Below are 16677 nucleotides of genomic sequence, written 5' to 3' on the forward strand. Positions count from 1 at the left end.
TTTTGAAAAAAGTACAGATTTACAAAATATGTATATTCTGTCATGAAAACTTCACACCAACATTATACACTTTGAAAAAAATACAAACAGGATATATTACAAATTTATGTAGCAATAACTTAGGTCATAACATGCAATAAAAAGTACATTAATCAAAGTACACAAGCTTTTAAAGTTTTGAAACTGAAGAGCATTTGCAAATGCATCTGTACGCAAGTCAAACGTGGCACTTGAGTTCTGGTAGCATTTCCTATCGCAAGTTAAATTGTACATGATGATTATGGGGTGTCTGTTAATGAAAGTCATTTCTTATGAATCATTCCAACTTTGTTCAACAATAGCTGAAACTCGTTTTTCATATTCACGTTTGTTCTCTTGATAAAGCTGTGCAGCCTGACTGTTGGCAGGACTATTAGGATTAGGTTCATCAAGCAGTGACTGAAGGTAGAGGAAACAAAAAACATGAAAAATAGTATTAATTAGCATTAAAAGGATAATGACAAAATAAATATAAAACAATGCAACACTGGACAGAAATTACAGCTAGACTGATACTATAGATACTTCATATAGTGTTAAAATTCTACAAAACAATCTTTTTTGACAAATGAAGTCATATACCAACTAGCTCATATAACGTAACTTACATCTGAAGATTTAACAGCTGGCACTTCTACATCAAGTCTGAAGAAAGTGTTTGTTATTGTTTTAAACTTACCTGAATTGAAGTTAAAATAGATGAGACATCATATGTTGGACTCCAACGATTTTGAAGGATATCTAAACATATGCTTCCATCTGCATACACTAAAATAGAAGATATTAGAATTCTGTAATTTGTTTCAGATCATTAATTTCCAGTTTACTACAAACACAGAATAAGTAAATTGGATTCAATGATCATCTAAAAATTGGCGATGCATTTTCTGATTCCTCTTAAAAGTAATTAAAAATGTTTATAATTTTTTTTAGTGTTACATCCAAACTAGATGTGCTAGCTTTCTTTTTGCTAATTAGAAAAAAATCATGGGCAATCACGGCTTCGGATTTTGATGGGAAAAATGAAGAATGCAATCTCAGAGAGTCAGTCCCCGATTTAACTGTTTCTAGAGGAACTAAGTGTTTCAGCACCATGGAGAAACTTTAAATTATTTTGATATCTTATTAAGGCAAGTCAGTAATATATTCCTCCCAAGGTTTAATATTTTAGTATAATTTTAATTGAACAGTCCAGAAGTCTCTGTAAAGAAGTTCAAAGACTTATTGCCAAACAATAAATATTTGAAAATGTATAACATATTTCTTTCTAAGAGGTGACACCTAATTTTTTCATAAGCAGGACTAGCTTTAACCAGTCATTATATTTAGATACCATAACTTATTTAATTACAGTATTATTATTCACACAGGAAGAAAGCCCATATTTTATAAAGATATGGACCCAAATGAAGTTTATTTTCCAAATTTTGGATTTCTGCAATGATTAGTAATTTAACGTACGAGATTCGGAACTCATGGATTTATAAAATTAAATCAAAGGAAAGTTGTGGTTTAATGTAGATTAAGGTTTATTTTTATTTATAGTAACAGAATGCGAGATGGTATTTACTGTAGTCTAATGCATCTCCTTACAACAGGAAAATATCTGACATACCTATACTTCCTTTACGATTCCATACAAAATAGGAAGTTTTAATTTCTCTCCCAGTGGAAACATACTCCTTTAAAGAGTCTAAAGGTTTAGTTTCTTTCTGCATCTTCTTATCTGCTTATTTTAAAACATTTTTATATCACAACTTATTATATTTAACAGCACCATATAGTATTAAGGATAATAGTAATTTATTACTCATTACTTTTGAATTAATACATTGTAAAGTACCTTTAAAAAAGGCTTAGCTAAGGCAATAAAGGAAAAAATATAATGTTTAAGTCTGATTATATGCAGGTCCTTGGTATTTTGGCAAATGACTGAATTACTGCTTCCAGTTAACTGCCTACAGTGACTTCAAGAAAAGAAGAATGTATCTGAAGAATTGTTAATAACCTCTAAGAGAGCCAAAAATTTATCATCTTAATTTCTTGATTATTCTTGTGACCTAAATGATTAATATTGTATTCATTTTATAAATTATCACTGGCAGATTGCAAAGAATTTCTGCGCTAACCAGTTGCCAGAAGCCTGTCTTCAACATACAGAAATAGAACATTGTTGAATATATTATTACAATGAAGGTTTTATTATTACATCTTCGATAAAACTTACCATTGGGATGAAACATCTTTGATAAAAACCTAACCGTTGGTGGTTTATTTGGGTATTCTTCTGAAAATTCTATTATTAGTTTAAAAGTTCCTGTGTAAAAAAAAGTAAGCAATAAGGAACTATGGTGGAGCTTAGGAAATAAAGAAATATATGCATTTTTTTAAAAAAAGTAGAATAACAATTGTTATTCTAGTTTAATAACAGAATGCATTCCTATGTCATCTTAGTCAAATATCTTGAAACATGGTCACAGTAAATCAATTGAAAACTAACCTAATTTTTCATTTTTGCAAAACGGCCTACCATTGTAAAAACAAGAGTTAGATTAAACATTTATTTTAATTTCAAATATTAATAAAGCACTGAAATGTAAATAGAAATAACTTCAGCTTCCTCTAGCAATCCATCTAAAAGATTATGGACAAGACCTAAAACAAATTAAAAATTAACTATCAACAATTTTAAGGGAAACACTGCAAATCACTATGGTAGGATATTACTACAACTGAAGAAATCAAATACAAAAGTAGAATGCAAGAGCATGTATGACTGGTATGACTAACTAGTGCAGAAGAAAAAATATATAAGCACCTCATTTGTAATAGGTATTAATTCTTCTGCTAAAGACTTCTTTACATATTATGCATTCCTGTACTAAAAAAATCCTGCTTTGCATTAGAAAATTTAAGATCATCTGTGTTTCTCTCCCTCCTTCTCACATATGGAAACACAGAAAATATATATAAATAACCTACACCTGAATTTCATAGTCCTCCCAGGTAAACAGACAGGAAATACAACTAGATGAAATAATTCTACTTTTATTGTAAGGCTACATTAACAGAATCTTGTTAAGTCTAAGGATACAAACTTCCTGCTGCCACATTTAGCAGCCTAATCAATTAGGGCTGATCCTTCCTAAGTAGTGGTGGGTTGCAAACTGATACGGTTGGAATGGGGCCGGTGGCGTCCTCATGGACACGCGCAGCACATGCATGAGTCTTACCGCCTCCGTGACGCTCCAGCTGCCCTGCAGAGTGTTATTCAGGCACTGTATGTGCCATGCGCCTGCATGGAACGGCAGAAGCCTTTAAACACTGGTAAGGAGCTCCTCGGGTGGACGGGCCCTCCAGAGTGTACCGGAACGGTATCCGGTGCTCTGGGCTGGCTCCGGTACACCCGTACTGGGGCATACCGCCTGCAACCCACCACTATTCCTAAGTTTCTTTCTCTGACAGTTAAGCCACTGGGGCGCCGGTCTCAATTGTCTCATTGTTTCCCTGGCAGCATCTCTTCCCCGCTTGTTCCCCAAGGTCATCCATGCATTCCATTACACATACAGTATTTTTTCCTTAAAAAAAAACAATTACAATTAAAAAGGTAAAAACTAAAAAAGATTTAAATACAGTATGTAAGAAATAAAAGAAAACTAGAAAATGCAATAGAAAAAAAATATGGTAAAGAAAAAGAAAATTGATCTCCCCTTTCATCCCAACAAGTATAAACCATTTTGGTAACTTATCACCTTCACTTAAAATACAACAAATGATCTCTTCTTCCCATCTCTCTTTAAAACATATCCTTACAACTCTGCAGTCCTAGTCAGCAAAAGTTGATTAAGGGTTATTAGAGTTAATAGAATATCTATTTTAACTTTGGTCAAATAAACCAGCTTTATATTCCTTTAATTCAGGAGTGTCAAATTCACAGCCAGCAGACGGGATGCGTCATATGCTGTCCCCACCCAGCTTAGCAAAGGGGGAAAAAATGTCCCGATATGTCATGGGTTGCTTTAATTTCTAACAAACTTGCTTTTTTTAAATAATTCAAAATACCAGCATCTTCCTGCAGGACTAATTCTTTCAAAATCTTATTTCAAACCTATGGTAGCTGGACCCTTAGTCCATTTGTAACTTTTAAAAATCATGATTCTAATCCCTCTTTTGTTGCTTATTCCAAAAAGGGGGTATATATTTTTTAAACTTGTATTTAAATTTTCTTTTGCTAAGAATTGAAGGAAAAACACCTGCTGTTCTAAAATAAACTTGTCAGTCTAAATTTTCAAATAGTTAAGCAATTTTCCAAAGTGAAGAAATGAGTTTTGGCAAATCTTATGGCCATATAGGCTACAATAGAGCTGTGAGCTTAGTTAAAATCCCTCAACTCTCAGCTATTCAACTTATAAATCGACCACAAAAATCTCAGTTCCTGCAGTGCAAATGAGCAATCTGATAACCTCCCCTTTTTCTGGACTTTGTTATCACCATCTGGCTGTGAATCTCCTCCACAATGCCATCCCTGCCCCTTCACAGACATCTAGTTCACCATGAAACTTCATCAGAAGCCACTCACATGGCATTGTTTTCAACACAAATGTATTGGTGGGGGAGGGGCTTTATATATATATAAAGTTTGCTCCTGGAAGCACCAAGCGGAGCAAACAAGCTTGAAGATGACGAATGAGACTTCGTCGAAACGTCGCCAAGACATCTCCAATTTTACGCAGGAGAAAACCCAAATAACTAGAGACATACATACATACATACATACATACATACATACACACACACAGAAATAAATCTTCCACTTTTGTACAGAATGAATAAAAAGATTTGTAATGCGAATTCTTCCTTGGTGTAAAATGTAGTAGGGATTTATTCTTTCTTCCATTTTTTTGAGACAAAGGGATTTCAATTTGTATTAACTAAGAGTTTCTGGAGTGCAATCCCCAGTATATTCATAGACATAAACATCACTGACTTCCAAAGAACTATTTCATTATTGTTGTTTTAACCCTCAGAAATATATTAATGTAGAGTTTATTTCACAACAATTTGAATTTACTTATGCAGTTTTACTTGTAATCCAAAAATAATCCTTCAATGAAACTGATAAGTCTGTGGGAAGTTTTAGAAGGCGTTAAAATATTCAATACAGTTGCTAGAAAGAGGTAATAGGATCTATATACTATGGCAGAACAGGAAGCATGTCATCCACAGGAGTGTTGAACTCCCCCACTTAAAAAAACCCCAAAAAACACAGCAGCATGTGGAAAGCCCAAGCAACTTGGGTTGTGAATAGCCATTTACCTTTATGAGGGAGCTGAATAAGAATGGTTTCCAGGAAGGGACAATTCACAATATTATTCTGCTCCTTTCAATTACAACAGGCGCCAGTGCCAAATACATCTGCTCTAAAAGCTTTTGTAAAATTATTAGACTTCACTAATATGAAGATGGGAATGCATCCATTCCCATCTTCTTGTATAAATACAGAATATTAACATAAAATAGTTTCAACCATTAAACTGGCACTTTATTGCCTATATTTGTTACTTAAAACTACATTCTCATCAATTATCCTTCAATATGTTTTCAGTTATAAACAAGCATATTTTTAACTATATTAAAGCTGTAAAGGCTGTGCAACACTGGCTTCAATTGAAAAGAATTGCAAAATGCGAGTATAGCATCTGTTGGTGAGTCTTTAAAGCAGGACTGATCCTGGAAACAGATGCATCTGCGTTAATGAGTCAGTGGCAGCTTTTCAGAACTAAATCTGAAGCATTGCACAACCTTAAAAACACTTCTTCAAGACATAACATTTAAAAGTGAGAAGTGGGTGGCTATCTTGTATGTCTGTCACTGCCATAATAGTCTCATATTTTACTGTGGTTGTTTGTATCAAGATAATGTAATATATACTGGGACATTTGCATTTCCAAGTGACCAAAGATGAATTAGGACAATGTATTACTGACAAAACCCAAGGTATTACTGACAAAAATGGAAATCTGTATGAAAGATAAAGTGGCCCTTCAACCCAGGTGCTTATTGACTACACCAAACAATTAGAATACAAAAGCTTGGTTTAATGTTTTGATGTTTTATTGTCTCTGAGTCATTTTTCTCAAAATCCAGTTGAATCAATGACCTCAAATTTGGTAAGGTCTTAAGAGAGCCTCTCACAGGTGAGAACCAAAGAGTGGCTTTAGTAGTGTATAGAAATTTGACCTTGCTAAAGAGAGTGGGTTTCTTCTTCTTCTGAATATAAGGTAATAATGCTTATTTTAAAGATTCTAATGTGGTTAAATTCATTTTTAGAATTATCAAGTCTGTAGAGCAATGCAATTAATTATAATCCCATGCGAACCATAGATTTGAGTAGTACTTACTGCAGCTTTTGAGTTTTACTCATTTATTTACCATCTTATTTATCCTACCCACCTCTAGAGATCTCTTGCTGGCTCACATTCAGATGACAAAAATAGATATAAGGGGTAAAAAAAAATATTGTGGTTCTTAAATCTACAAATGTTTCCTGCAGAATTGTTTATTTTTATTAAAAATATATATTTTAGCTTTTTTTGGTGCATATGGCAAATATGCATTTAATTTCCAATTAATATTATTTGCCAATAGATGTTTTCTCAATTGGTTTTTTTTTGTCACTGAGCAGCAAATGAATGCTTGTTACATAGTCAGTTACTGCTTCTTATATATTATTTTTCAGCATCTGCTTCAGGTATCAAATGCAGGAAATACTATATAGGCTCATGAAACTAAAACCAAAAAAAAGATAAAGTTTAAAGAAACATACCATCTTCAAAGGGAGTACCTTCAGGCCTGAAAAGAGAAACAAGATCTATAGTGATTAACTCTTGCACTTATTTTATACCTGCACTATAAATGACAAAAATAAAACTTACATTTATAACTAATCTGTTACAACTGGGTATCCCATAAATATATAGAATGTATAACTGAAGATAAATGTAATTTTCTAGTACCTCAGGTCATCTATTTTCAGAGTCTTTCTTGTATTTATAATTTGAGATAAAATAAGCATCAAATGGGATTTGCTTACAAATGTTCAACATCATGAAACATATATAGCCTTGCTATTATGCCCCATTTATACTTAAAATTATTAAGAACATTTTTTTTATTTTGAAAACTTTGGACTTTCATCAAATTTATGTTGGGTAGTCTTATTATTTGGTATTTATATCATGTTCACAGAGAATTATCAAATATATATTTTCTTTACAACTGAATTCTTTACTTACCCAAAAATTACTGCATTCCATTGCATTATATTGTTTTCTGATGGTGCACCACTGACCCCAACAGGTGGATCTTCTTGTAATCTTCCAATAAACAAAATATAATAAACAAAAATATAAAATCTGACAGTGTGCAAACACCAATTATGCAGTTTGAAAGTATTCAAAATCATATTATTCTAATACTTCACTACTTAGCTCTAAAAAAATACTGTTGACCTGTTAAGAAAAATATAAAATATTTTTTATTTTCTCCAATTTAAAAAATATTGGTCAGAATCTCCTTTCTATAAACAGAATTTTATAGAAAAGATGAATCCAATTCTTGGGGACAATTGATATTACAGATAGTTCTCTAAGCTACAATTGAGCCTGGAATCTTCAGTTGTTGAGTGCAGTGGTCATTAAGCAACCATTGAGCATTTTGCTCAAACACAATAATCCTGGATGTATCACTTGTGGTTGTTAAATGATCATGCAGGTCATTAAGTGGAGCACAGTGGTGGTAGAGGCACTAGGAGGCTTGGTGCAGACTACAGAGCTCAGCAATGCATAGAAAACTGCCACAGATCTAGGCCTTCTCTCCATATCCCACCAGACTTGAGAGGCCTCAACCAGTTGCAGTAACTGCAACTGCAGTTGCATATGTAGATTCCTCCATTCACCTTTGCATTTTTCTGCAGCTGCTTACTGGCATGCCCAGCCAAAATGGGACAGAGACTTCCTTTATTCTAATGGACATTTGAAAACGTTTCTAAAAAAAATATGATTTGGAGAAGGAGCTCTTTCTAGCTTTCTGTATGATTGAGAATGGCCCCTGCTTGGAGAATGATTTGGATGGTCTTTATAGGAAGTCCACACCACACATCAACTGCATATGCTTGTCAGCAGCTGCAGAAAAAACTATAGGTAATTGAAGCAAGTTACATGCACTGCTTGCCCTGTAACTGGTTGATGCTTCCTGGATATGATGGAGTGGGGAGCAGATCCATGTGTCCAAGGCTGCAGCAGCTTTGCAGGTGCTGATGGACCAGGTGGGCAGCTGGGGGGGGGGGGGGAGAGACAGACAGATAGGGAGTTGCCGAGCTCCTGCAGTCAGTTGTAAGGATTGGTGGACTGCCAAGTGTCCAAATTTTCATCACTTGAGGGTAGGAAAGCTGCAACAATCTTAACTTTGGGTGCAGATTGTAAGTTCTTTTGTTCAGCAGTCATGTTTTCAAATGGCCACTGAATGAACAGTCAATAAGTGAGGACTATCTGTACTTTTCCATATAGTTATCTCCATGTATTGGGTATTGATTGTAACTCTCCAAGAAGGGGACATTAAGTTTATCTCTCTGAAGCATCAATAAATTAGTACCGATTGGAAACTTCTAAGTCTTTTGTTTGTATCCAAAAAATAATCAAATAATGCCATTTTATTTTGGTGGGGTGGAACAGCCTGATTCTGATGTGCTATCCCATTCCATTCAATCACCTTGATGAGGTATCCCATCTCTCCAAAATACTCATGTATTTTTTGTATCATATCCAGGAAATATCTTATTTTTTTTACATTATTCAATCTCTCAAACGGAATTATCAACAGGCCATCCTTTACAGGAAAATTAAACAGCACTAAGTTCCACCATGTGGCAAACATGTCCTCTATACTTTTACTGTATGAAACTTTCCTTATCCTTGACAAACAATTCAGTTACTGTAATATGCAAATGTATTTGCTGCAGCATTAACTATATTGCATTATTCTCATTTATTTACACTTAAGAGTTCACAATCTTTTATACATGTTTTATACAGAGCTGTATCTAAAATAAAACTGTAGTCATACACTTTCGTTTCTTGGAAAGAAAGTAAATGCAAATTAGTAATTAGCATAAGAGGAAATTAATAACATGATCCTGCTAATCTATATTTCTTTGTCCTTTAAAACTACTCTGAACTTTATACAGCTCTGATTTTCAGGCATGCTCAGTTCAATCCATTTAATGTCAACAACACAGGCTACCAAAAGCCTTGGCTGGATAGCAAAATGTGACCCTCTGCTACAAGACAGCAAGTTTCCACACCAATGTCACGCCAAATTATTAATTGCCATGTGCATTTCAGAGATAGCTTTGGTTATTAAAACTTCATTAACACCATGCTGTGAAAAGCCTTTTACTCTTTAAATTTTGTACTCTAAATGGGGATTTCATATGTGAACACTGTCATCTGAAGGTCGCTGAATACATAAATGCTATTTACTACCTCCAGTTTAAATTCATAAACTTTCTCCCATTAACAACAGCATTCTGAGCTTAGCACAAAAGCTTTCTGACAAGAAATCACATCCAGGTACATCACATGTACCAACCTAATTATCTTAGAAAACACTGTGGAATAAATGAACTCCATTTTGAGATACCTATCTCATTTAATATTTAGTATGGCTTTCTTATTTATCTTCGCTAGATACCACAAATGAAGCCTATTTCACATTGTTTCTTTCTACACAGTGCTAAATCCAAATGTTTATCTAATGACTGAGGTGCAATTTAAATCCTAACCAAATATCAGGGTAGAACTGCTCTACATATATGCAAATATGTGCTGATTATCAGCTATAGCATCCATTCTGAAACAGCTACACTTATAAAAATCATTTTTTAAAATTTTGCCATTCCCTCCTATACTTATTTCAGTCTAAGTGAATGTTGGACTTCCTATAGCTCTACTGATTTTCTAATTAACATTGCATGGAGCAGCTGTAATTTTAATATAGTGATATACATATTATCCAAATGTTCAGTTTACGAGCTGTTGTTTAATTAGGATTTTAGGTTTTATTGGTGAACTTTATTAGCTATGCCAGGAAAGACATTTTGGACAGTTTTCTTAACAGCTTGCTTGAGAAAAGGGAATGGCCATATTTCTGCCAACTAGCAATAACAAGCTCAGATGCCTCCAGATGTCACTAAAAGCCAAGAGGCAAAGAAGACAGAAGGAAGCAACCTAAGCAAACACGGAAGTACCCCCTTCCATAAAGAACATTATATAGCTTCCTTGTGCTAGAATTACTATACAGTACTGGAATATTTATTGAATTTGCTTCAGCACAACTGGCTTTTTCACAAGTATTTTATCAAAAAAGTACTTTCAGAACGATTCAGAGAAAAAAAAACAAATCACAGGCTCATAAACTGTTTTTTTTCCATCCACATTTTCCATTTCCTCCTTTCAATTATAGAATTCATTAGCCAGCCTTTCCAAGATTTTACATGCCTGAAATAAAAGCTGTGCACTATTCTCTTTGTATATGTATTAAAGAACTAAGTGAAATAAATTTCAGGTATACGGAAACGAATAGTTAAGAGATTAAAAGATTCAACACACTAAAGAAAGAGGAGGATCCTACTTCAGGGTTTCCTTGCCTGAGATTCAGCCATGCCTGCTTTTCTTTTATTATTTTTAATCAATTGTGCAGAATTGGCAAAATGCTTTGTAATCAGTGAACGGAAAGCATACCAAATAAACACTTGAAGCCAAAGACGTAGTTCACACAATCTATGGCCCATCAACCAGCACCTAATGTTTTTTTTTTTTAAATCAAGTTTGCGGTTTTCATGCAACGCTTCTAATCTTCTTGTCTGGGGGTTTAGAAAGAGAAAAAAACATGCTTTCGTTTCCCCAGGTAGCTCAGTACTTGGCAGCAAATCAGTAGCTTTTTAAAGCAAGGCTTCTGGCCACCATTTCCAAGAAATAGTTAAAAGAAAACCTGGCACTTGCTTTCTCTCTCTCTCTCTCAACTACAGGCGCCCGTCAGCTGTACTACGTGGTCAACTCGGACCATTTTAATCCGGCTCACTTTATTTACAAAATAGGCATTAGAGACCCAATGCTTTCACGGTCTCTAATGGGAGGTTCTTTGGGTTGGGAGGATTATTAAAAACAACAACAACCACCCACATGCATCCAATAATCCGATGGTTTAAATCTCGTTTCTCAAATAATCCTCCTTAGTTTTAGCATCCTCGTTGTTTTCTTCCCCAACGCGGGACGACTAAGAGAAGGGAAATAGTTTCTTACAAAGGAGGGGAAACACTTTGCCTCCCAGTTTTTGAGCAGAAAACAATCCAGATTTCCTCTTTCGCTTTTTTCTCTCTACCAAGGCCCATACTCGCCGCCGCCCGGAAGGGCAAAGAAGTAATTAAGTTCCAGCCAAGGGAGCCCCCAGGAAAGATATATCTCTTTCCCCCTAGAAGAGGGGGACCCGGCCCGGAGGGGGGGGGTTGTTCAATCCCAGCTCAAGCACTAAAAAAAGGGTTTCTAGCCCTGGAAAGAGCGATCGGGAGACACATAGGAATCATTTACCTCTTGAAATCCCTCATTAGCCTCCGCCTGGCTGGAGTGGACATGATCTTCTCGCCCCGATGATCGAAGACTCCCGGTGGCCCCCTCCCCCAAAAGCCTCAGCACTGCTCCTAGCGCAGCTGCCTCGCTCCCCGCGCTGCTTCACAAACAACTCTGCAATGGCGTCTCCCTCCGCCGGTGGGAGGAGGGAAAGAAGCCACCCTTCGCGACTCTACCACTCGGCCTGCTTGCGGAGGAGACCCAGAACGCCTTAGGAACGTACCACCGAGCCGACGTGAAAAGGGGAGCACCCTTTTCTCCGAGCTCCCTCTGGGGAGCTTCCGCTCGCTTTTTAAGCCGGAGGGACGCGGTTGCGGCGGCGCGGGCGATGTTTTTGCAGATTTCAATTGCAGCACGTTCTGATTTTTGATTTCAAAAGATCGCGTCTATTATTCATCTTTCTATATATTAACCACAGTTCCCTGATCGTTAAATTGTGGAGGTGTGGTATAAGCCTGTGAAGAATCTAATGATAAACAAGTCTCACTGTGCTTTTAAGAGTTAATTTATTATCGCGTGAAAAATTGGGTCGGTTTTTAAGATGTCACAGGATTATTTTTGCCGCCTAATGTGACCAACAACCGAACCTATAGGTGTATGACTGTGTGTGTAGTGACCTTGCCCAGTAAAGGAGTGCTTTTTTTTTTTTTGCCAATCTTCCAATGTTGTTTTTAGATACATCTCCATTCGACGATAAAATCGGGGTTGCTTGGGTAACAGAGGCAACAATCCCCTAAAAACGGTGATCTGCAAAATGAAAAAGAGTTAAGCAACTATACTAATGCAGCTGAAGCGACAGGGACGTACGTGAATGAGTATAAGAAAAAAAAACAATTAGCAGAATGCCTAGTTATAGCTACGGAAATATTGCAAGCTTTCTGATTGTGTGCAATGAGACCCGATTAAAGCGGGTTAAAAAAAACCCACCCTCGATCCAGCATATTGCCTATTAATTTAGAAAATAAGTTTTACGAACGTAACTACGGCCGAAACCACCCGCCCCTGAAACATCTGATGTTTCCCACTTTCGATCATCTGATGGTACAAAGGTGCTACGTGAGGGCAAAGAAATGAGCTTTTTCCGGGCTGTGGGCACTCGGCGTTGTCCGGTGCTTTCAAATGAATTTTTGCCGATTAGCGGCTTTTGCAGAAACACCCCATAAGGCGGGACAGAACATCGTCTTCCACCCGGGAGCTGACGTCACCCAGGACCTTGCCTTGCCCGAAACCTTATCGAACGCGATGACGTCGTGCCTGGCTGTTGACATAGCGGCGGTTGCCATGGAACTGGACCGGTTTGCTTGGCTAGACCTGGGAAGACTCAACATGGGGATTTCCCGGGAGCAGGTCAGGAGCGCCCTAGATAAGGGAGGGCAGCTGTGGGATATCCTGGTGTGACGCGGAAAAGAGGTTCCTTGAGGCCCGGAAAAGAGCAGGCAGGGTGGGGTGTGAGGTGATGAAGCTTGCTCAGGTTGCGTTTCCAAATACTGTAGCATGGGAGGGGAGATGTGGTGGAAGTGAGGAAAAACGTTGCAAATCATCAAAATCCAAATGCAGGTTTAAAAGCAAAGGATTATTTTGCAGTCCTGTAATAATCCCTTGCTCCAGAGAAACCTTCAGTATACTCAAAAGTACCTAAATAAATGTGCAGGGGATTGAGTTGGCTATGCATTATGCAACATCCAAATGCACCAAAGGACACATTTGCAATGTAGATTAATCAGAAGTTTCCACTCTTGATATCCCCCATGGTGGGCAGAAGGATCCTTGTGTATTTATTTAAGATTTATTTTATATGGCCACCCAACTCACTCACTCTCAGTAACTCCCGGAGGCTTACAAGGATAAAAGCTCAATACAAAAATAAATAAAATGCAATAACCTCCCTGTGCCCCGCTGGCGACAGCAATCAAATGCACCATTTGATGGGCTTCATCTCATTTCCATCTGTTAAATAGTTTTAATGCTTCCTGCAAAAATCAGGGAGTTAAACATTTGCCTTTTCTTTTTTCTTTTTGAGAAGTGGGAGTTACTCCATTATAGCAGAGTGTACCCAGTACAGTAAATAAGTAAATAAGGATAAGCTGCAAAGAATGCAGACACAACCTAGTTCAATAGAGGGAGAGATGAGCTAGTCCCTGGCAGAAATTTGATTAGCTTTCCTACATTTCTTTGCTATTTACCATTTTGATAAAGATTAATAATCATTGAAATGCAATCCTCTTCAGGGGAAGAATTCCCTGCTTTTGATCCTCTACCCAATTGGGCATTTTTCTTATGTATGACATTTTCCATGTTTCAGCAATTAACCATTTTGGAAATGAATTTCCCTAATATTCATATAAATAATAGTTTCTTCAAATAATCTTATTGGAAAAAGAGAACATTTTTAACAGAGAATAAATCCAGACAATATGCTATTTCTAATATATTATAGTCACATGATAAATCTTGGAGCCATAATGTAGTTTGCAAGTGGATCTGAAATAAAAGCATTAAGAAATGGAATGTATTAAGAGTCAAGAGTAGACTATAAACTAATTGCCTGATTTAAATGCAAGCTACCCTTTGTGTTGCGTGGGATATGGTCCACCAAATCTCTAGTCTTAACAACTCAGTCATCCTGGATCAGAGCTATAGCCAATTTATTCAACAATCCGTTCCTTCAGTAATCAACTTACTTATAGAAAATTGATAAGCAGTGGCTCAATAACAGTTTTATGTCCTCAGCAACAGTCAGTTGGAAGCATATTATTTCTTATACTGGTGGGAGCAATATACCATCATGACAAACAATTGTAGATAGCCTTATCCTGCAGTAGTCCTCTCCATTGACAATAAATATTCAAAAACCCAACAGGTATTGATATTAATTGCCCACTTTAGTCTGGTGGAATTTGGATAAATCAGTGTCTTTAACCATTATATAGCTTATTAGATATGTTTAATTCTGATTATGTGCTATCAGGCCAGTATGCCTGTGAGTGTAGCCATAATTTATCTGCTCATGTTTATAAGCAGGGCTTAAGAAACAAACAAAAATAAGACTGGTTAACAAGATTTATTTTTTTTCTTCCAGAGATTTCAGACTTGAGTATGGAAATGTATGAGATCCTTGGAAAAGTGGGAGAGGGAAGTTACGGAACGGTAATGAAATGTAAACACAAGGAAACAGGACATATAGTTGCCATTAAGATATTTTATGAAAAAACAGAAAAATCTGTCAACAAAATTGCAATGAGAGAGATAAAATTCCTGAAGGTTTGCTTCTTTTATTCTTTTAAAAATCAGTGTTTTTAATAGAGGCCTGTACAACTTGTAGGGGGAAAAGAGCAACATTGATACCGTAAATGAAAAATAATCACAACATGCAAAGAAATGCCAATCAGTTGTTCACCAGCTAGTAGAGCTGTGGCAGTGCTAGAACTGACAGTGAGTCCTGGAGGCATAGAAAGTATTTGGCAAGGCATCTTTGCACTGACTGTGGCAGTTTATTTGTTGAGGACACATGTTGTGTGAGGTGTTTTGATATTAAAATTTTGATTTATAACCTAGTAAATACATGTTCTTCTTAACTGCCTCTTACCACTTCGGGTGTCGAAGATACAAGATTCAGGTTCTTGAACTTCTGGCAGCCTCAACCATTGTTATTTGATGCTGTTGTAGTGTGTCTTTGATGTTGTCTCTCAATCTTCTTCTGGGTCTGCTTTGTGTTCTTTTGCCTTCTCTTTTTGTATATGCCTTGTATGGTATAGAATCCCAAGACATTCTTTTCAGGTGAGCAAATCACTTAACGCTGTCTTTGTAATTTAAGATTGGTTCTATTCCAGTTCTTTCTCTTATGATCTCATTTTTTATTTTATCCCTTCTGGTCACTCCACAGCTTTCCTCAAACATCTCATTTCCTTGGTGTTTAACTTTCACTCATGCTTTATTGCAAATGTCCATGTTTGGCACTGGTAACATAGGGTGGGGATGTATATAAATACATATTAGTATAAGTAAAGGAATTATGTTTATGCCAGGCTTATTTTGTGTAAACCTTTTAAAATTAGCATGCAGGTTTTTTTAAAGAACTTAACACTCACCTTGATGTTCCAAAGAAATTAATTACATTTATTACTTTATACATTTCTTATATTATCTGTAGCAGTATTTGGCAGTCTTTCTTTATTTTACAGATTTAGATTTTTAAAATATGTGTTTAAATATTTTAAATAATATATTTTTCAGTGACATTGTTTCAGTGAATGTTGAAGTTATCCCGGCTTGGCTCTGCTGGCTGTCCCAGTGGAAGCTTCCTCTTGAAAAAAAAAAAACTCTTTAAAAGTATCCTGCTGCAGCTACTTCATTTCTTCATATGGCTGCAGCAAGATATACTTATGTTATGCTGTTGTTTTCATAGATAATAAATATAACAATTAGAAATACAGCAACTATATATTAATTATACAGTATTTAATAATAGAATTATTTTTATTATCCCTCAGTTTCCAAAGCTTTGTTTCAGTGTAGTAAACACAGGACTTCCTTTCATACCCTCATGCTGTTTAACTTCTATATAAATCTGTTAGGTGAGGTGATCTGGGATTTGAATGTGGATGTTATTGGTATCCTGATTTTGTTCAACTATATTCCTCCCTTTTATTGGAGTTATATGCTGTTGCGCAGGAAAGGGACTACTGACTGGATACTCGAATGACCGAGACATGAAATTACTCCTGATAAATTGGAGGCTGGATAGAATTGGCGTTCTCAGATCTGGACGTTTGAAAAATAGCTTACTTAGCTAGGATTACACTTTTAAAGATGTCAATAGTTTTAGGGTGTTTTTCATCAATTTTTTGTCATTGAAAAAGCAAGTAACTTTGATGATCAGGAGCCCCTTTAGCCAGGTATATCTATTTTTAGTCAGGGATAGAATATTCATTCTCTGAAATTTCCTTTCTGGATA

General features: G+C 36.1%; 2 protein-coding genes across 8 annotated transcripts in view; one reads left to right on the plus strand and one right to left on the minus strand.

The window, feature by feature from the left end:
• On the minus strand, window positions 1-11873 carry UBE2B (ubiquitin conjugating enzyme E2 B). 2 transcript variants are annotated; one of them, XM_014065571.2, is made up of 6 exons: window positions 11685-11871; window positions 7335-7415; window positions 6866-6891; window positions 2267-2356; window positions 719-807; window positions 1-438 (listed from the first exon to the last, which is right to left on the minus strand). In XM_014065571.2, exons 1-6 carry the CDS (start codon window positions 11726-11728, stop codon window positions 310-312), a joined length of 459 nt encoding a protein of 152 aa, XP_013921046.2. In that variant the 5' UTR covers window positions 11729-11871; the 3' UTR covers window positions 1-309. The 2 variants fall into 2 exon arrangements, with proteins under 2 accessions (XP_013921046.2, XP_087565667.1); XM_087709541.1 differs by lacking the exon at window positions 2267-2356 and having other exon boundaries at window positions 11685-11873.
• A 176-nt stretch (window positions 11874-12049) lies between these two features.
• CDKL3 (cyclin dependent kinase like 3) overlaps window positions 12050-16677 on the plus strand; it is a 41416-nt gene continuing 36788 nt past the window's right edge. Inside the window, exons 1-2 of one of the 6 annotated variants that reach the window (XM_087709535.1) lie at window positions 12050-12165; window positions 14803-14984. In XM_087709535.1, the coding sequence (XP_087565661.1) occupies window positions 14820-14984 (165 nt within the window). In that variant the 5' untranslated portion in view covers window positions 12050-12165; window positions 14803-14819. Of the gene's footprint in view, window positions 12166-12822; window positions 13071-14802; window positions 14985-16677 lie in introns of those variants that run through there. The other 5 variants (XM_087709540.1, XM_087709536.1, XM_087709538.1 and 2 more) reach the window with 5 other exon arrangements.

This window comes from Thamnophis sirtalis, unplaced genomic scaffold (genome assembly GCF_051295495.1).
Source record: "Thamnophis sirtalis isolate CommonGarterSnake01/CBP01778 unplaced genomic scaffold, rThaSir2_p1.2 scaffold_3, whole genome shotgun sequence".
Lineage (NCBI taxonomy): Eukaryota > Metazoa > Chordata > Lepidosauria > Squamata > Natricidae > Thamnophis > Thamnophis sirtalis.

Coding starts and splice junctions, on each gene's coding strand:
- UBE2B (XM_014065571.2), bottom strand. CDS start 11,728: ATGTCCACTCCAGCCAGGCGGAGGCTAATGAGGGATTTCAAGAG. Junction 7,416..11,684: donor CTAATGAGGGATTTCAAGAG/GTAAATGATTCC, acceptor GTTTATTGGAAG/ATTACAAGAAGATCCACCTG. Junction 6,892..7,334: donor TGGAATGCAGTAATTTTTGG/GTAAGTAAAGAA, acceptor TTCTCTTTTCAG/GCCTGAAGGTACTCCCTTTG.